Genomic DNA, 22,155 nt, shown 5'->3' with positions numbered 1-22,155 from the left:
GAAGAAAGCCCGCCACACTCTATGGTAGATGTTGGCAGATGAAGGCTTCCAAGCTCTCAGCATGGTGTTGACCACAGAGCTGGAGAAACTTCTGGACCTCAAGAGGGCAGTCTCAATAGCCCCGCCGTCAAAGACAGCCGACTCAGGTCCGGATGAAGGCAAGGACCCTGAGACAGCAGGTCCTGACGTTGAGGCAACAACAGCGGAGTGTCCACTGAGAGACCCTGAAGATCCATGTACCAGTGCTGCCTGGGCCACGCTGGATGAATCAGTAGCGTGCCGCCTTCTTGCATGAATTTGCTTATCACTCGAGGAAAAAGGGAGAACGGAGGGAAGAGGTACGCATACTGGAAGGTCCACTTGACCGCCAGAGCAGCCACTAGACAAGCCTTTGCGTTTCTTGTTCTTGACCCAAACATTGGCAGTTTGTTGTCGTGTCGTGAGGCCATGGAGATCTATCTCTGGAAGGCCTCACTTGTTCACCAGTAGCTGACACACTTCCTGGTGAAGAGACCAATCTCCTGGATGCACGTCTTGACTGCTGAGAAAGTCTGCTTCCCAGTGGAGAACTCCTGGTATGAACACTGCTGATATTGCGGTGAGATGCTTTTCCGCCCATACTAGAATGCGGGACACCTCTGTCAGAGCCGCCTGACTGCGAGTCCCTCCTTGGCGGTTTATGTTTGCCACCGTGGTGGCGTTGTCCGACTGTACCTGCAAAGGTTTTCCCTGCAAGAGCTGTCTTGCTTGCTGGAGAGCCTTGAATACTGCCCGCAGTTCCAATATGTTTATTGGAAGAGCAGCTTCTACCGATGTCCACCTTTCCTGAAAGAAGTGTGGACCCATCACCGCTCCCCAGCCCCAGAGACTGGCATTCGTCGTCAGAAGGGCGTAGTCTGCGATCCAAAAGGGGCGCCCCTTGTTCAGGTGAACCGTCTGTAGCCACCAGGCCAGAGATAATCGCACCTCCGGGGAAAGCACCATAGTCTGTGTCTTTATCCTTTGGGGTGACCCATTCCATCTGGAGAGGATCAGCTTCTGCAGAGGTCCCGAGTAAAACTGGGCAACCTCCACCATGTCGAACATGGATACCATGGGTCCCAGTAACCTCATTGCCGAGTGAATAGACACCCAGCAACTCTGCAGGCAAAGACAGATCTTTGCCTGTAACGCAGAGATCTTTTCTCCCGTCACCAAGATCCTCTGATGTTGGGAATCCAACAGAGCTCCTAGATGGGGCATCCTCTGAGATGGTACCAGGGAGGACTTCTTCCAATTTATCAACCAGCCGCGAGACTGCAATACAGAGACTGTTAGTTGCAGATGGTGCTGAAGTTTCTCTGAGGACTCCGCCAGTAACAGGAAATTGTCCAGATAAGGTAACAGGCGGACTCCCTGCAACCGCAGGTGAGCTGCCATAACGGCCATAACTTTGGTGAACACCCGAGGTGCTGTAGCCAAACCGAAGGGCAGAGCCTGAAACTGGAAGTGGTCCTTGACCACTGCAAATCTGAGGAAGCACTGGTGTGCTGGGACAATAGGGATATGCAGGTAAGCATCCTGAATATCCAGCGACACCATGAAATCCCCAGGTTCCACTGCTAAAATAATGGAACGCAGGGTCTCCATCCTGCACCGAGGAACCCTCAGAAATTTGTTGAGGGATTTGAGGTTGAGTATTGGCCGGTAGGACCCACTGGGTTTCTGCACCAGAAAAAGATTGGAGTAATACCCCAATCCCTTCTGAGACAAAGGAACTGGCACTATAACTCCATTCTGGAGCATCGAGTGCATTACCTTCTTGAGTTCCTGGGCCTTGTCCTGATTGGACGGAAGGCCCGTGGTGAAAAACCGGCGGGTAGGCCTCCTGCGGAAGGAGAGGGCGTACCACTGAGAGACCACTTCTCCGACCCATGTGTCTGAGGTGGTCAGACACCAGCTTTTTGGGCGAATTTCAGAAGTCTGCCTCCCACTTTGAGGTCCCCCAAAGAGAGGCCCGTCCAATCAGGCCGAAGGTTTGTCATCGGACTTGGGAGTGGGACGTCTGGTACTCCAGTTGTACAGTGAGGTATAAATCCCCCTTGCAACACCGCACCGCAAGGGCTTGTTAGCAGAGAAGAAAAACAGGGATAGGGAAAATAGGTGACAGTTTGTGAAAGTAACAGACAGCAGCGCTAGCCCAAAGTCACATACAATGCAGAAAACCCTGCAGTATCTGCGCTTCATCAACTAACCAGACCTCAGCCTGGTAGGAAACAGCGTTGCATACACTGACCTTGCACCGGAGGAGAGGTATGCGGGGGGACTCAGACCACGATGCCCGCGTTAACAGCTTCTAGCAGTGTTTGCCACATGTATTAAAATGGCCACCGAGGAGCAGAGGGAGGGCTGGTCCGGGGGCGGAGCGCATGCAGATGCCTGACCACCTTGTGGAAAGGCCGTGTGCAGCGGGGGAGGCGCAGGCTGCTTAGCAGGGAAAGCGCGCTCCCCTGGCATGCATTTAACCCCTGAGACGCTGGACATTTACTGTTTCTGTCCAGTCCTCAGTCCAAGGGGGTAGTGGAAAGCGCAGGGATCAGTAGCCTGGGTCCACACTGCAGCCAGTCCCCAGGGAGCCCCCTGTGCTATTCGGCTGGGACCCACCGCGGGTCCTTGCCGCTTACCTGAACCCCCGTAATTCCGGCCACAGTCCGGGCAACCGGGGCCACCGCTAGCTGTGACCCCAGTCACCCACCAGCATCCCCGAATCAGTACCGGCGTTCTGGTACCAGCGGGGTGTAGGAGCGAAGACATGGACGTCAGTACAGACTGTCCATGTTGTCTGCTCGTTAGATGTGCAGCCACAGCTGCATTGAAGAACTTCAGGGGCCTGCAGACCCCCACTCTGTACGGTGCATCCGACTTCGGCCAGGCACCGACGAAAACTGAGTGCCTGAGGCTCGGGGACGGGGTATAGGAGAGGGACCCCAGTGCATCCTGGGAGGATGGAGAAGTTTTTAACTCTGTGGTGCCTGGATGTCTGCCGCCATCGCCTATACCCCAAGGTATCCTGTGGATACCCTATGGACCCTGATGTAGAAATAAAAACATTCAGCTCAGGCAGCATGGCGCTACTGCCGCATTAATGGGTTACTGTGATCACTGGTCCTGTATATGCTGGAATTATGACACACAATATACTTTGAATGATGCATATTAAAGCTGGTTAAGTGCTAATTCTACCCTCTTCATGGCATGGCCACACTCACTCTAAAATCAAGCATTTGGAAACCACACTCTAGAAATACTGCATTTGCCACTGCACACAGCCTCCACATCACACTGTCCCTACATCACACAGCCTCCACATCACACTGTCCCTACATCACACAGCCTCCACATCACACTGTCCCTACATCACACAGCCTCCACATCACACTGTCCCTACATCACACAGCTTCCACATCACACTGTCCCTACATCACACAGCCTCCACATCACACTGTCCCTACATCACACAGCCTCCACATCACACTGTCCCTACATCACACAGCCTCCACATCACACTGTCCCTACATCACACAGCCTCCACATCACACTGTCCCTACATCACACAGCTTCCACATCACACTGTCCCTACATCACACAGCCTCCACATCACACTGTCCCTACATCACACAGCTTCCACATCACACTGTCCCTACATCACACTATCTCTACATCACACTGTCCCTACATCACACAGCTTCCACATCACACTGTCCCTACATCACACTGTCCCTACATCACGCAGCTTCCACATCACACTGTCCCTACATCACACTATCCCTATATCACACAGCTTCCACATCACACTGTCCCTACATCACACTGTCCCTACATCACACAGCCTCCACATCACACTGTCCCTACATCACACAGCTTCCATATCACACTGTCCCTACATCACACAGCTTCCATATCACACTGTCCCTACATCACACTGTCCCTACATCACACTGTCCCTACATCACACAGCTTCCACATCACACTGTCCCTACATCACACTGTCCCTACATCACGCAGCCTCCCCATCACACTGTCCCTACATCACACTGTCCCTACATCACACAGCTTCCACATCACACTGTCCCTACATCACACAGCTTCCACATCACACTGTGCCTACATCACACAGCTTCCACATCACACTGTGCCTACATCACACAGCCTCCACATCACACTGTCCCTACATCACACTGTGCCTACATCACACAGCTTCCACATCACACTGTCCCTACATCACACAGCTTCCACATCACAGTCCCTACATCACACAGCTTCCACATCACAGTCCCTACATCACACAGCCTCCACATCACACTGTCCCTACATCACACTGTCCCTACATCTCACTGTCCCTACATCACACTGTCCCTACATCACACAGCCTCCACATCACACTGTCCCTACATCACACAGCTTCCACATCACACTGTCCCTACATCACACTGTCCCTACATCACACAGCCTCCACATCACACTGTCCCTACATCACACAGCTTCCATATCACACTGTCCCTACATCACACAGCTTCCATATCACACTGTCCCTACATCACACAGCTTCCATATCACACTGTCCCTACATCACACAGCCTCCACATCACACTGTCTCTATATCACACAGCCTCCACATCACACTATCTCTACATCACACTGTACCTACATCACACAGCTTCCACATCACACTGTCCCTACATCACACTGTCCCCACATCACACTGTCCCTACATCACACTATCTCTACATCACACTGTCCCTACATCACACTGTCCCTACATCACACAGCTTCCACATCACACTGTCCCTACATCACACAGCTTCCACATCACACTGTCCCTACATCACACTGTCCCTACATCACACAGCTTCCACATCACACTGTCCCTACATCACACTATCCCTATATCACACAGCTTCCACATCACACTGTCCCTACATCACACTATCCCTATATCACACAGCCTCCACATCACACTGTCCCTACATCACACTGTCCCTACATCACACAGATTCCACATCACACTGTCCCTACATCACACTATCCCTATATCACACAGCTTCCACATCACACTGTTCCTACATCACACAGCTTCCACATCACACTGTCCCTACATCACACTATCTCTACATCACACTGTCCCTACATCACACTATCTCTACATCACACTGTCCCTACATCACACAGCTTCCACATCACACTGTCCCTACATCACACTGTGCCTACATCACACAGCCTCCCCATCACACTGTCCCTACATCACACAGCCTCCACATCACACTGTCCCTACATCACGCAGCCTCCACATCACACTGTCCCTACATCACACTGTCCCTACATCACACAGCTTCCACATCACACTGTCCCTACATCACACAGCTTCCATATCACACTGTCCCTACATCACACAGCCTCCACATCACACTGTCCCTACATCACACTGTCCCTACATCTCACTGTCCCTACATCACACTGTCCCCACATCACACTGTCCCTACATCACACAGCTTCCACATCACACTGTCCCTAAATCACACAGCCTCCACATCACACTGTCCCTACATCACACAGCTTCCATATCACACTGTCCCTACATCACACAGCTTCCATATCACACTGTCCCTACATCACACTGTCCCTACATCACATTGTCCCTACATCACACAGCCTCCACATCACACTGTCCCTACATCACACTGTCCGTACATCACATTGTCCCTACATCACACAGATGCATTTCTTGTTTTCATCTCACTTATTACCTCATCCACAGCATAAACACCCCCTTATTCAGTGCCCACACAATCCTCTACTTTAGCCATCCCTATCCTCCCCCTCTTGTCTCCTCCAATTGCTGTTACCCCTTTTTTTCTCTCATCTGTCTCCCTTCCAACCCTCTGCTTCCTTCCCAGCCTTTCCTGTTCCTCCACTCTCAGCCACCTCCCTCCCTCCCTCCATGGCCTTGTTACCCCACCACTAAGCCCCATTCCCTCCTGGTTCTGCCTGTCACCTCCAGGGCAAGCTTTCCGACTTTCTGGCTGCTCCTTCAGGGAGGGAGCAGCCAGATCGGCATGAGAGGGGCGTGGCCATCGCGAGAAGGCGGGGCCGAACAGACGACGTGCATTTGTGAGCGGGGGCGGGGCCACGCAATCTCGTCATTTTACGCGATTCAGCGTGAATCGCGTCACTGGCCCCACCTGCTGTGGGGGTTTCTAAGGTAAATGCGGGGGGATAGGAGGGGTGGGCGGCAGCCGGGAGGATTGCCTGCCTTCCCGGGAGGTCGGGAGCGGCACGCGATTTTCGGGAGGCTCCCGACCAAATCGGGAGGGTAGGCAAGTATGCTCCAGGGCTGCCAAGAGACATTCTGGGCCTGGGTACAGCAACATCCTGTGGGACCACAGCATGTGTGGGTGGGTCTATCATGTGAGATGCACCCACTCACAGGAGCATGGCATAGCACCCAGCAGCTGGGATTACGTACTCAGTATTAGGATGGGAGGACAGTCCCATAATAGCTGCATTTTTAGCTGGATGTATGTAGATGCTAAAATGTAACAGACAAAAGTAAAGTGCTACAACTTTATTCTGTACATCTCTCATGTAAATAACAAACTAAATCTATTTTTATTGTTATAATTTTGACATAACATCAGATCATCTTTAACGCACACATTCCACGGTATTGGTATGAAATACCGTCGGCCGCATGGCCGGCGGTTCGATTCCCGTCAGCGGCAGCCCGACAGAAGCAGAGTGCGACGCAGCGGAAGCCCGACAGCGCTGGAAATCCCGATCGTGGATAGGTAAGTATCCACTAACCTAACCCCCCTAACCCTAACCCTCCTTAGGGGTGCCTAACCCTAACTCCCCCCCCCAAGTGCCTAACCCTAATCCCCCCTCTAAGTGCCTAACCCTAACCACCCCCTTCCCCGCTGCCTAAACCTAAGTCCCCCGGCGGGTGCCTAACCCTAAGTCCCCCCCGGGGGTGCCTAACCCTCCCTCCTCCTAGCTTAACCCTAACCCTCCCGGGGGGGAGCCTATCCCTAAGTCCCGCCCGGGAGCCCTAAACCTAACCCTCCCCCCTTCGCGGCTGTCCGCTCGTGGCTCCCGGCATCACTACGATCGTGATGCCGGGCGCCGGTCTCCCAGCATCGGGGAAATGCGGGCATCTACATCTAGACGCCCGGCATTTCACCCTTGCCGGTATTTAGGCAGTCGGCTTCCCAATTGCCTCCCCATTCCACAACCCACTGCTCCATGCTCCTTCCTCACTATCTACCCCACCTGTGTCGCCCCCTGTCTGTCTGCCCCTCCCCTTTAGAATGTAAGCTCTCGCAAGCAGGGCCCTCGTCACCCATATGCTTCCCCCCCCCCTATATTATCATGTACTCCTAACAATTGGCACCTAACACCTGGTTGCTGAGGCCCTGCTGCTTGTGTTATGCAGCTTTGTGTATAAACCGTGTCCTTGTCCTGCATTGTTTTGTATTACTATTAACTGTTTCTGTTATGTACTCGTACATTGGAACCCCATATACTGTATATAAAAGATAATAATAATAATAATCAGGCCCAAAAAGCATATTGGACCTCATTCAGACCCGGTCGCAAGCGATGCGCACTCGCAACCGGGTCGATGTTTTGGTCCTGCGCACGCGCAGCAGCCGCACTGCATGTGCGCAAGCCCTGGAGCGAGAGAGAAACTCTCTTGCTCCGGAGCACACTACAAAAGGGCCGGCTGACGATGTTGATCGACAGCTCGGCCCGTTTTGCAGGCGGGGCGGGGTGTGGCTACACAGACCGAGGCTTTCCTTAAGGAACGCCTGCCGTTTTGTGGGTGGCCGCACTGACATCATCAGTGATGTCAGTGGGGAGTTTCCTGCTCGATCAGAGCAGGAAGCTCCATGGGGCTTGCGGTTGCCGAGACCCAACCTTAGGGTCTCGTCGCAAGCCCCGATGGTCACGATGGTCTGGACCATCGTGACAATCAACCTGGTCGGTCGCTAAGCTGTGGGTGGTAACCCACAGCTTAGCTAGCGACCAGGAGACCGCACTAAAAAAAAGAAGCGGCCGCCCTCATTCAGAGAGAGCGATCGCTTATTGCGACCGCCTCTGAATGAGGGCCATTGTCTGGCTGCCAATCACAGACATAACCAGTCAACTACAGAGACACAGGCTGGCAGCTCATAGCATGTCATGTGATGGCAGCAGGACAGATGGAGGGGGAGGTTATCACAGTGAAAACAGAGATCAGAGGGGCATTCCAAACTCTCTCTGCTAACTACATTGTCTGTCCTGTGTCTGTTGTTGCCATGACAATCATGTAACAAAGTGGGAAATATGAAGAATTATCAATCATTAATAACCAAGGGAAAGAAGGTGATTACCTTTATATAGGCTGCCACAATGATTTATGACGGGATTGCTGCTTCTCTATATAATTTATAATAAGAAAAGGAGACCATGGATATGGATTTAGCAATAAACAATGTCATCTTTTTTTACCCTTGCAATGTTTTCACAGTCACTTCTATGTCAGTGTAAGCTCCCTACATAATACAGGCAGAAAGCATCGCAAGGCGCTGGGGCTGGCTCTGAGGTGGGAGCACAGCAAAGAGAACAAAGGCCCTCATTCAGACCCACTCGCGAGCGGCTGTCCGCTCGCAAGTGGGTCGATGGTCTGCACTGCGCATGCGCACGACGGAGCTCGACGGAGGGAGCTCCGTCGTGCGCATGCGCGAGACGCAACGAGCGAAGGACTTTCCTTCGCTCGTAGTGTCTCATCAAAGGGGGCGTGCTGTCGATGTTGACTGACAGCACGCCCCCTTTGGTGGGCGTGCCGGGGGGCGTGCCTGCCAGACGGAGGCGTTTCCAAGGGAGCGCCTACCGTCAGAAGCCGGCCCCACTGACATCACTAGTGATGTCAGTGGGAGTGATTTTGGCTCTGATAGAGCCAAAATCACTCCTGGCCTTGCGGTTGAAAAACTCAACCGCAGGCTTTTGCTCGCAGTTTCGATGGTCGCGATGGTCAAGACCATCGCGACCATCATCCTGCACGCTTGTATATGCAGTGGGTGGTGACCCACAGCTATACGAGCGTCCAGGAGGACGCCCCATATTAATGGAGGTGGGCCCTGATTCAGAGCGAGCGCTCTGGTCAGAGCGTCCGGCTCTAAATCAGGGCCAAAGTCTTATTTGCACCACGTTGGCCAGCAGCAGGTGAGGGGCAGATGTAACATGTGAGATTAGTTTTGGGAGGGACGTGTCCTAGCTCATATCTAAATAGCTGTGTAAGAAAAAGCCATCCAGCACCTGTGGGCTACATGCAGAAGCAGCCAGTATTTACCCTGCATAATAAATATATTTGCCCCCTTTGCATTGCAGCATAGTTTGTTCCAACAACAGAGATCCCTGTTGTAAACTTAAGGGGCTATCCATTAGACGACTTTTTGAACGATCCGACAAAAGGTTTTGGTCGTAATGGTCAGTAAGTCGTCTAATAGATAGCCGGCATGGACCAGCGATGCGCATGCACTCTGGGTCCTTGCCGACCCCGACTATCTGTGGAACATGCTCATCAACCTGACTACGATCGTCAGGTTCCACATGTTCGCAGATAGGAGGTCGGTCTCCTGCACTGAATGATATTCAGTGAACGCCGTTCAGTGCGGGCACCGCACCTAGGCGACCTGAAGGACTGAACGCTAGTTGTTCAGTTTTTCAGGTCGCCTAATGGATAGGCCCCTTTAGAGGAGGGGGGTGTGGATGCAGAGGATGGCAGAGGAGAGATCCCGTACGCAGATACAGACCATTTACTGCATTAACACATTCTAGCAAATGTCACCGGATGTGTGAAAAGGCTCCGTATGAAAGTGACAATTCTATACACACTTTATGACACGCCGTGCTTACCCCTGAGCTCCGCAGCATTAGATTGTATGATGTGACTGAGTCCTGAGGCTGCTGTGTGATAACATGCTGTATTATAGCATCAGCGATATTGTGGGTCTCTTACTAACGATACAATAATTATGTCTATCCAATGGTGGTTCTAGGCCCGGAGCGCAGCCCTCCCTGAACTCACCACCATCGCACGGCCGGCTGCGGCGGAAAATCTCGCCCTCTACCCTCCCGCTGGGTAAACCATCGGGGGAGCGAAGGGACGTGGCAGTTTAGAACGGGACGGCGCAGGGAAGCCTAGCGCCAGATCTGTGTCTATCATGTTTTACTTATAATCTGGGGGTGAGCGCAGTAGTAGCAGACTCGGAGGTGAAACACATCAGATTACACAGTGGCGTTTTCCTTTCATGATGTATTGTCCATACATTACTACTATTATTACTACTACTATTATTATTACTAGTGTTATTACTACTATTATTATTACTACTACTACTATTATTACTACTATTATTACTACTACTGTTATTATTACTACTACTATTATTATTACTACTATTATTATTATAATTACTACTATTATTATTATAATTACTACTATTATTATTACTACTATTACTATTACTATTATTATTACTACTATTATTATTATTATTACTACTATTATTATTATAATTACTACTATTATTATTACTACTATTACTATTATTAATATTATTATTACTACTACTGCTATTATTATTACTACTGTTATTATTATTACTACTATTACTATTATTATTACTAGTGTTATTACTACTATTATTATTACTACTACTACTATTATTACTACTATTATTACTACTACTATTATTATTACTACTACTATTATTATTACTACTATTATTATTATAATTACTACTATTATTATTACTACTATTACTATTATTACTACTATTATTATTATAATTACTACTATTATTATTACTACTGTTATTATCATTATTACTACTACTATTATTATTATTATTATTATTACTAATATTATTATTATTACTACTACTGCTATTATTATTATGACTATTATTATTACTACTATTATTATTACTATTATTATTACTACTATTATTATTACTACTATTATTATTACTATTATTATTACTACTATTATTATTGTAATTAACATTATTATTATTACTAATGTTATTATAATTACTACTACTGCTATTATTATGACTATTATTATTACTACTACTACTTTATTATTATTACTACTACTACTACTATTACTATTAATATTATTACTGTTATTATTATTACTACTACTATTATTATTATCATTACTACTACTATTATTATTACTATTATTATTATTACTATTATTATTATTACTACTACTTTATTATTATTACTACTATTATGGATTTGGGAATCATGTTCCCCATGGTGTGGTAGATAATTTAAACAGTAAGGGTATATTTACTAAAATTAGAGTTTTTAGAAGTGGAGATGTTGTTCATAGCAACCAATCAGATTCTAGCTATTATTTTAAAGAAGGTGCTAGATAAATGTTAAGTAAAATCTGATTGGTTCCTATGGGCAACATCTCCACTTCTGTAAACCCGCACTTTAGTAAATGTTCCCCTTAAGGTCCAGTGGGTCAGTTACTGGTGTGAATGAATGCGCCATTCCTTGTAATGTGAGGCGTAATATGTAATATGTTAGCGCTATATAAAGAAATAATAAAACAGTAATGTAAAGTGTTGGATTTTTTTTCACAGCTCATCAATTCATTAGGATTTCATATCCCTGTGATTCCATTGGTTCCCGGTGATTTCATACACTGGCGACATTCTCGTGAATATTGGTTCACTTAATAAGATGGCTTCCTCTACTGTGCGCAGTCGACCAACCGCGAGGTATTGGCATATAAGTAAAAGATAATAATTGTGAAATGTTCATGGCCTTGAAGGTCTTTTGTCATTTGAATTGTGCTAACTTTGTTGTTAAGGATTTATTTTATTTTTTATTTGCAATGTTCTAGCAAATGTTTTCATGCAGTGGGGTGTATTAAAACGGGCGTTATAACCGAACAAAATAGAATTATTTCATGAGTCTGCCCATGTTTACTGAAGTGATTAGTGCAGCCTCATAGCTGTCCATACTTGTGATATGTATCTGTGCTGTTACAGTAGATGATCTCGCTGAATGCTCCCAGCCATTAGCATGGATAATTAAGGTTCTGCTACATAATGTATTGTCAATTCCTAATCTTCCACAGTTAATTAGGTCCTTGTTATAGTGCTTTAGTGTCATTCATGGCCATACAGTATCATTGTATTTATTGTACAGCTGACGAGAAGGTAACTTTTGTGAATGAGCAGATTTTATTTATAGATAATAATTATATAGGGAGAGCTCATCATTTGGTGACTTTGCACGAATCGCAATAACCCCACTAATCCTCACGGAGAGGCATTAGGAGCGACTACCCCCCATGTCCCTTACCAAGGTGCATTAAAGTGCAAATGGATTCTGGAGCTCAGTCAGACCCTCTCACTAGATGTGTACGCTCGCTCGATGCTTATGCAAATTCGGGTAAGTGAGGCAGGCGAGCGCACGGCAAGGCATCAGCACGCCCACTAAGTCATTGCGTGCGATCACTATGTGTATGCAGACGCCCACCAGCCATTCTTAAGACACCCACTTGCGCACGCCATCTCCAGGAAGTGTATGCAACCATCGGTACATCGGGTACCATCGTAAGCGAACGCAGCGCTTGTGGTCGACTATACCCTTCCGCAAGCACTGCGATCACTTCAGTGTAAAATCCAGCCAGGTGACGTGTACTCTGGCGCTGCCTGATAATTATGCACGCCTCTGAAACGGCGTTAGGACACTCAGGCACGCCTGCGTTCGCACCGACACTCCCCCGTTTCTAGTGGCCAGTCACTTTCACCACCCATAAACGGCTTCTCCTGTCCATCATTTTACAGTGCAGTCTATACGCAGCGAGCGTACAGTTCCCGATCTCTCGCAGGCGCACTGCGCACAATGCGAACCATCGGCAGCTACGAGCAAACGCATCCTAGCGAGAGGGTCTGAATGAGCTCCTCTGCTCCAACTGGGGTCCCAGGAGATGGGTGTAAGCCCCCCACAGCCATGAGCGATAGCTGCAGCTTGGCGTCCTCTCAGGGAATTGGTTTGCCCAGTTTGAGAGGTCTGGGCATAGAGTGCACCCTCCATCCCTCCTACTCTAGTTCAGCCTAGCCAGTGGCTGATCCCCACAGATAGCAGCAGGGAGGAGCAGGGTCTGGGACACAGCCATGTGCTGAACGCTCTGTACACCCTTCTTTCTGCACACGGATAAGTGGCTGTCATTACATCCATGCTCCGTCCTCCAATTCAGGACTTTCTCTTCCTACAGGGACCGGTATAGCGGCATCGCTGCGCTGCCATTATCCTCAGACAGGGACCAGCAAAGTGACGACAAGTACTGGCACAGGAGGCAGGGAGAACTTGGTCCTGAGCTGACACATGGAAGTCATTATGCTGCTTGCATTTCACACTGTGTGATGCTCCCCTCTGTGCAAGGCTGCTGCCATTCCTGTAAGGAGCCAGTGCACAGCACTGTGCCTCCAAGCCTGCCCCAGCTCGCCAGCCCACACATTCCTCTGGACTTATGAACAAAGATGCAAACACTTCTGCGCTCCTTCCTGGGTGAGTTACTTTTCCCCTTCATTCCGCTGGTGATCCGTGTTCTAGGTGTGGCAATGCCTGGTCTGTGCTAGGAGTCAGTGATTTCCAGCTGTGCTGTCTTGTTTGCTGTATGGTTGTACTGGGGGACGCACTGGGAGTAGATGTTAGTCCGGTTACATACTGTAGGTAAGAGAAATGGTGTTTATGTGTGCAGCGTCTCAGAGGAAGGACCGAGGCTGGCGAGCCGGGGTTCCAGCACAAGTATTCCTCAGGTTAGCAGAAAGGGCTATTGTTTGCCTGCAACAGACGCATATTGGAAACAGATGTGCTGGAGGGGAGGCAGGAGAAGGGGGGAGGAATGCAGAGAGAAAAGTGTGCAGAAAGGAGGACAATGAAAGTGAGCTGGGAAAGGGAAGAAGCCATGAGGAGAGAAGGATTAACCCTGTCTCCTATTCTCACATACACAACGCTGTCCTTACACCGTCACTTATGTTTCCACTGAGGGGGTTCGGAGGTTTTGTCTATTCAGTCCATAGGGTCACTGGCTGACTGCTGCCCAATGACATGGACTACGCCGTCCGATCAGGAGCAAGCCCCCGGACAGTGGCTCTGGGGGTCGTATTGGGACAAAGACTTGTTGTCACTGAAGGTCTGTCACACGTTGCACAGGGGAATGTCACTAATCCACATATAACAGCGATGTGTCATTCACTCCAATACTTTAGCCATAGACTCAGATATTTCCAATGTTACAGGGTTCCCTTGGCATGCCCACATCACGTAGCCTCCGGTGTACATATGATTCTTTGTGTGCCCACATCTCTCCGCATGTGCCAGGAGGGGGATGGTTCAGGCACCAGTCACAGTATTTATCAGATGGGCTCGGGAATAAGCTAAGCTCAGTATAATGGAGGATTCGGGTAGAGGAGGCTGCTGCGGGTATTTGGAAGGGGAGAGAAGTTTGCAGGCGTTACAGGGATGAGCAATGGAGAGGATTTGGGTAGATGAGGCTGCTGAGGGTATTTGGAAGGGGAGAGAAGTTTGCAGGCGTTACAGGGATGAGCAATGGAGAGGATTCGGGTAGATGAGGTATTTGGAAGGGGAGAGAAGTTTGCAGGAATTACAGGGATGAGCAATGGAGAGGATTCGGGTAGAGGAGGCTGCTGCGGTTATTTGGAAGGGGAGAGAAGTTTGCAGGCGTTACAGGGATGAGTAATGGAGAGGATTTGGGTAGAGGAGGATGCTGAGGGTATTTGGAAGGGGAGAGAAGTTTGCAGGCGTTACAGGGATGAGTAATGGAGAGGATTTGGGTAGAGGAGGCTGCTGCGGGTATTTGGAAGGGGAGAGAAGTTTGCAGGCATTACAGGGATGAGCAATGGAGAGGATTTGGGTAGAGGAGGCTGCTGCGGGTATTTGGAAGGGGAGAGAACTTTGCAGGCATTACAGGGATGAGCAATGGAGAGGATTCGGGTAGAGGAGGATGCTGAGGGTATTTGGAAGGGGAGAGAAGTTTGCAGGCGTTACTGGGATGAGCAATGGAGAGGATTCGGGTAGAGGAGGATGCTGAGGGTATTTGGATGGGCAGAGAAGTTTGCAGGCGTTACAGGGATGAGCAATGGAGAGGATTCGGGTAGATGAGGCTGCTGAGGGTATTTGGAAGGGGAGAGAAGTTTGCAGGCGTTACTGGGATGAGCAATCGAGAGAATTCGGGTAGAGGAGGCTGCTGCGGGTATTTGGAAGGGCAGAGAAGTTTGCAGGCGTTACAGGGATGAGTAATGGAGAGGATTCGGGTAGACGAGGCTGCTGAGGGTATTTGGAAAGGCAGAGAAGTTTGCAGGCATTACAGGGATGAGCAATGGAGAGGATTTGGGTAGAGGAGGCTGCTGCGGGTATTTGGAAGGGGAGAGAAGTTTGCAGGCATTACAGGGATGGGCAATGGAGAGGATTCGGGTAGACGAGGCTGCTGCGGGTATTTGGAAGGGGAGAGAACTTTGCAGGCATTACAGGGATGAGCAATGGAGAGGATTCGGGTAGAGGAGGATGCTGAGGGTATTTGGAAGGGGAGAGAAGTTTGCAGGCGTTACTGGGATGAGCAATGGAGAGAATTCGGGTAGAGGAGGCTGCTGCGGGTATTTGGAAGGGCAGAGAAGTTTGCAGGCGTTACAGGGATGAGCAATGGAGAGGATTCGGGTAGATGAGGCTGCTGCGGGTATTTGGAAGGGGAGAGAAGTTTGCAGGCGTTACTGGGATGAGCAATGGAGAGAATTCGGGTAGAGGAGGCTGCTGCGGGTATTTGGAAGGGCAGAGAAGTTTGCAGGCATTACAGGGATGAGTAATGGAGAGGATTCGGGTAGACGAGGCTGCTGAGGGTATTTGGAAGGGCAGAGAAGTTTGCAGGCATTACAGGGATGAGTAATGGAGAGGATTCGGGTAGATGAGGATGCTGAGGGTATTTGGAAGGGGAGAGAAGTTTGCAGGCGTTACAGGGATGAGCAATGGAGAGGATTCGGGTAGATGAGGCTGCTGAGGGTATTTGGAAGGGCAGAGAAGTTTGCAGGCGTTACAGGGATGAGCAATGGAGAGGATTCGGGTAGATGAGGCTGCTGAGGGTATTTGGAAGGGCAGAGAAGTTTGCAGGCGTTACAGGGATGAGCAATGGAGAGGATTCGGGTAGATGAGGCTGCTGCGGGTATTTGGAAGGGGAGAGAAGTTTGCAGGTGTTACAGGGATGAGCAATGGAGAGGATTCGGGTAGAGGAGGCTGCTACGGATATTTGGAAGGGGAGAGAAGTTTGCAGGCGTTACAGGGATTAGTAATGGAGAGGATTCGGGTAGACGAGGCTGCTGCGGGTATTTGGAAGGGGAGAGAAGTTTGCAGGCGTTACAGGGATGAGCAATGGAGAGGATTCGGGTAGATGAGGCTGCTGAGGGTATTTGGAAGGGGAGAGAAGTTTGCAGGCGTTACAGGGATTAGCAGTGGAGAGGATTCGGGTAGAGGAGGCTGCTGCGGGTATTTGGAAGGGGAGAGAAGTTTGCAGGCGTTGCAGGAATGAGCAATGGAGAGGATTCGGGTAGATGAGTCTGCTGAGGGTATTTGGAAGGGGAGAGAAGTTTGCAGGTGTTACAGGGATGAGCAATGGAGAGAATTCGGGTAGACGAGGCTGCTGCGGGTATTTGGAAGGGGAGAAAAGTTTGCAGGCGTTACAGGGATGGGCAGTGGAGAGGATTCGGGTAGATGAGGCTGCTGAGGGTATTTGGAAGGGGAGAGAAGTTTGCAGGCGTTACAGGGATGAGCAATGGAGAGGATTCGGGTAGATGAGGCTGCTGCGGGTATTTGGAAGGGGAGAGAAGTTTGCAGGCGTTACAGGGATGAGCAATGGAGAGGATTCGGGTAGAGGAGGCTGCTGCGGGTATTTGGAAGGGGAGAGAAGTTTGCAGGCGTTACTGGGATGAGCAATGCAGAGGATTTGGGTAGAGGAGGCTGCTGCGGGTATTTGGAAGGGGAGAGAAGTTTGCAGGCGTTACAGGGATGAGCAATGGAGAGGATTCGGGTAGATGAGGCTGCTGAGGGTATTTGGAAGGGGAGAGAAGTTTGCAGGCGTTACAGGGATGATCAATGGAGAGGATTTGGGTAGAGGAGGCTGCTGAGGGTATTTGGAAGGGGAGAGAAGTTTTCAGGCATTACAGGTATGAGCAATGGAGAGAATTCGGGTAGACGGGGCTGCTGCGGGTATTTGGAAGGGGAGAGAAGTTTGCAGGCGTTACAGGGATGAGCAATGGAGAGAATTCGGGTAGAGGAGGCTGCTGCGGGTATTTGGAAGGGGAGAGAAGTTTGCAGGCGTTACAGGGATGAGCAATGGAGAGGATTCGGGTAGATGAGGCTGCTGCGGGCATTTGGAAGGGGAGAGAAGTTTGCAGGCATTACAGGGATGAGCAATGGAAAGGATTCGGGTAGATGAGGCTGCTGCGGGTATTTGGAAGGGCAGAGTAGTTTGCAGGCGTTACAGGGATGAGCAATGGAAAGGATTCGGGTAGATGAGGCTGCTGCGGGTATTTGGAAGGGCAGAGAAGTTTGCAGGCGTTACAGGGATGAGCAATGGAGATAATTCGGGTAGATGAAGCTGCTGCGGGGATTTGGAAGGGGAGAGAAGTTTGCAGGCGTTACAGGGATGAGCAATGGAGAGATTTCGGGTAGAGGAGGCTGCTGAGCGTATTTGGAAGGGGAGAGAAGTTTGCAGGCGTTACAGGGATGAGCAATGGAGAGAATTCGGGTAGACGGGGCTGCTGCGGGTATTTGGAAGGGGAGAGAAGTTTGCAGGCGTTACAGGGATGAGCAATGGAGAGAATTCGGGTAGAGGAGGCTGCTGCGGGTATTTGGAAGGGGAGAGAAGTTTGCAGGCGTTACAGGGATGAGCAATGGAGAGGATTCGGGTAGAGGAGGCTGCTGCGGGTATTTGGAAGGGGAGAGAAGTTTGCAGGCGTTACAGGGATGAGCAATGGAGAGGATTCGGGTAGAGGAGGCTGCTGCGGGTATTTGGAAGGGGAGAGAAGTTTGCAGGCGTTACAGGGATGAGCAATGGAGAGAATTCGGGTAGAGGAGGCTGCTGCGGGTATTTGGAAGGGGAGAGAAGTTTGCAGGCGTTACAGGGATCAGCAATGGAGAGGATTCGGGTAGAGGAGGCTGCTGCGGGTATTTGGAAGGGGAGAGAAGTTTGCAGGCGTTACAGGGATGAGCAATGGAGAGGATTCGGGTAGAGGAGGCTGCTGCGGGTATTTGGAAGGGGAGAGAAGTTTGCAGGCGTTACAGGGATGAGCAATGGAGAGGATTCGGGTAGATCAGGCTGCTGAGGGTATTTGGAAGGGGAGAGAAGTTTGCAGGCGTTACAGGGATGAGCAATGGAGAGAATTCGGGTAGATGAGGCTGCTGCGGGCATTTGGAAGGGGAGAGAAGTTTGCAGGCATTACAGGGATGAGCAATGGAAAGGATTCGGGTAGATGAGGCTGCTGCGGGTATTTGGAAGGGCAGAGAAGTTTGCAGGCGTTACAGGGATGAGCAATGGAAAGGATTCGGGTAGATGAGGCTGCTGCGGGTATTTGGAAGGGCCGAGAAGTTTGCAGGCGTTACAGGGATGAGCAATGGAGAGGATTCGGGTAGATGAGGCTGCTGCGGGCTTTTGGAAGGGGAGAGAAGTTTGCAGGCATTACCGGGATGAGCAATGGAAAGGATTCGGGTAGATGAGGCTGCTGAGGGTATTTGGAAGGGCAGAGAAGTTTGCAGGCGTTACAGGGATGAGCAATGGAAAGGATTCGGGTAGATGAGGCTGCTGCGGGTATTTGGAAGGGCAGAGAAGTTTGCAGGCGTTACAGGGATGAGCAATGGAGAGGATTCGGGTAGACGAGGCTGCTGCGGGTATTTGGAAGGGGAGAGAAGTTTGCAGGCGTTACAGGGATGAGCAATGGAGAGGATTCGGGTAGAGGAGGCTGCTGCGGGTATTTGGAAGGGGAGAGAAGTTTGCAGGCGTTACAGGGATGAGCAATGGAGAGGATTCGGGTAGAGGAGGCTGCTGCGGGTATTTGGAAGGGGAGAGAAGTTTGCAGGCGTTACAGGGATGAGCAATGGAGAGGATTCGGGTAGACGAGGCTGCTGCGGGTATTTGGAAGGGGAGGGAAGTTTGCAGGCGTTACAGGGATGAGCAATGGAGAGGATTCGGGTAGAGGAGGCTGCTGCGGGTATTTGGAAGGGGAGAGAAGTCTGCAGGCGTTACAGGGATGAGCAATGGAGAGGATTCGGGTAGATGAGGGTATTTGGAAGGACAGAGAAGTTTGCAGGCGTTACAGGGATGAGCAGTGGAGAGGATCCAGCAGTGAGCAGTGATGTAGTCAGTGAGTGATGATAGCTCCCCTATCACAGAGCGTTAGAGCATTGGGCTCCGGGTGGAAGTCACTCTGTGCTATCTATGCTCTGCTATCAGCAGTGTGTATCGTGTCTACCAGGGCATTTGTCTCGGCTGTAAGGAAAGCATCGGTATACAGTGTAACCATACATGTTTTATATGTGTGTATGGTTTATATGATTACTGACAGCGATGTACACTGAGCATTACAGGCGGCAGGACTGTGGTAACGCTTGTCATACAGGGGAGATAGGGTACTTACTATGGAACACTAACTTCATATAAAGTCACTTACTGTGCTCGTATCTTACATATAACAAGATTATTATCCCTCAGCAAAACATAATATTATTCTGAACTTTCTGTCAGATGACATTGGCCCTGATTCAGAGCCGGTCGCTATTTGCGCTCGCTCGTCCACAAAATAGGGGTGGCTATTCAAATGAACCGTTCGCTGTTTGCGGTCTGTTCACGCCTCTAGGTCTGAACGAGCGAACAAAACTTGCGGTCGTTTTTTGGGAAACTACGCCCCCTGGCCGCTCGCATCCGACGTCATGTCCGCTATTTATTAGATTAATCGAGTACATCGATAAGCGTATGAACTGCTCGCTATTCTTGTGGTTGGTTTTTGCTACCACAATTTTGCGAGCAGTTCTGGCTAAAAAAAAACCCAGTGACGTGGTCAATGACGCTGCTGTATTAATTATGCACACCCATAAAACGCCCGTTTTGACCTTTAAGCACGCCTGCGTTCTGATTTCCACTCCCCGTTTTCAAGCACCTTCCCCTGTTACCACCCACATACGCCTAATCCTGTCACTCAAATTAGCAGGCATTCGCTATTTTGCGAGCACATGAATTTTGGCCGCACTGACTGGTTCGCGCATGCGTATAACGATCGTACGCATGCGCAGTATGGCAAACATCACTCGGAGCGAACGAGCTGCCGCTTACGAGTGGCTCTGAATGAGGACCATAGTGCCTAATTCCACGACGAGTCCAGGCCAGTCCCCAGGTAACACGTCCCTACCGAAAAAATTATCCCTGTTCTGGGCTCATCGTTCTGTCAGGGGGACGTACCACAAGCAGATGATATGGGTGCTCTATGTTTTGTCAACATTCAGCAGATCGACACCAATGAAATGTTTACATGCTTGATATGTCAACAAAACACTGGGTCCCGGCAGTGCGGCGATCACTTCCGTTCAGCCGCGGTGGTGATGCTATGTTTTCTGGGTCTGGCGGTGTCAGGTGATGTGGAGTTCTGGAACGCTAAACCCTATCCCTAAACCTAACATCCGCCACCCTTCCTGCAGCCTAACCCTAATGTCAGCATTCTACAAAATGTCGGCATTTCAGACCGTGTCAGCATGACATGTCGACACCAGAATGTCAACAGCTGAGTGTAGATTTGGTGACTGCGTCCCAATGATATAGGGCCTGCGGGACATTCCCTGGCGGTTACTGATAGAAATCCTACAGGGGGATTCCAAGGCCTCTCTCTAACCAATGTAAAGTTATCGCAGACTATTACTATTCCAGCTTACCATAGCCTGACACCAGCGTGGCATTACTGGTAGTGCTTGTCTATGGCCAGGGTAATACCGGGGCGACTAGGGCATATATAACATATACTACATAATATATAGATATATAAGCAATATATCACTGACACAGTCATGTTCTGCTCAGAGGTGGGGAGAGGAACACAAAGAGCTGGGACTGTCTACATTACCAAAAGCGGAAATGGAGGCGTGATGGGCACCATAGGAAATCACTACAGTTTCCCGCATTCAGGTTCCCTCTGCAGAACTATAGACAGACGTGTTGTAGACGCTGGAAGTGGGCTTACTCTGTGTGATTGTGAAATCCTGCTCTCCCTGGTTCCCTCTGCAGAACTATAGACAGACGTGTTGTAGACGCTGGAAGTGGGCTTATTCTGTGTGATTGTGAATCCTGCTCTCCCTGGTGCCCTCTGCAGAACTATAGACAGACGTGTTGTAGATGCTGGAAGTGGGCTTACTCTGTGTGATTGTGAAATCCTGCTCTCCCTGGTTCCCTCTGCAGAACTATAGACAGACGTGTTGTAGACGCTGGAAGTGGGCTTATTCTGTGTGATTGTGAAATCCTGCTCTCCCTGGTGCCCTCTGCAGAACTATAGACAGACGTTTTGTAGACGCTGGAAGTGGGCTTATTCTGTGTGATTGTGAAATCCTGCTCTCCCTGGTTCCCTCTGCAGAACTATAGACAGACGTGTTGTAGACGCTGGAAGTGGGCTTACTCTGTGTGATTGTGAAATCCTGCTCTCCCTGGTTCCCTCTGCAGAACTATAGACAGACGTGTTGTAGACGCTGGAAGTGGGCTTACTCTGTGTGATTGTGAAATCCTGCTCTCCCTGGTTCCCTCTGCAGAACTATAGACAGACGTTTTGTAGACGCTGGAAGTGGGCTTATTCTGTGTGATTGTGAAATCCTGCTCTCCCTGGTTCCCTCTGCAGAACTATAGACAGGCGTGTTGTAGACGCTGGAAGTGGGCTTACTCTGTGTGATTGTGAAATCCTGCTCTCCCTGGTTCCCTCTGCAGAACTATAGACAGACGTGTTGTAGACGCTGGAAGTGGGCTTATTCTGTGTGATTGTGAAATCCTGCTCTCCCTGGTTCCCT

At 49.7% G+C, this 22,155-nt stretch overlaps 1 protein-coding gene across 1 annotated transcript in view; it reads left to right on the top strand.

The window, feature by feature from the left end:
• The first annotated feature begins 13,239 nt into the window (after nt 1–13,239).
• The window catches only part of CLMP (CXADR like cell adhesion molecule), a 156,904-nt gene continuing 147,988 nt past the window's right edge, over nt 13,240–22,155 (top strand). Inside the window, exon 1 of the mRNA XM_088457149.1 lies at nt 13,240–13,620. Within this exon, the coding sequence (XP_088313275.1) occupies nt 13,593–13,620 (28 nt within the window). The 5' untranslated portion in view covers nt 13,240–13,592. The remainder of the gene's footprint in view (nt 13,621–22,155) is intronic.

Source organism: Taudactylus pleione, unplaced genomic scaffold (genome assembly GCF_031769625.1).
Source record: "Taudactylus pleione unplaced genomic scaffold, aTauple2 ptg000740l, whole genome shotgun sequence".
Classification (NCBI taxonomy): Eukaryota; Metazoa; Chordata; class Amphibia; order Anura; family Myobatrachidae; genus Taudactylus; species Taudactylus pleione.
This window is presented reverse-complemented; position numbering and strand designations above follow the sequence as displayed.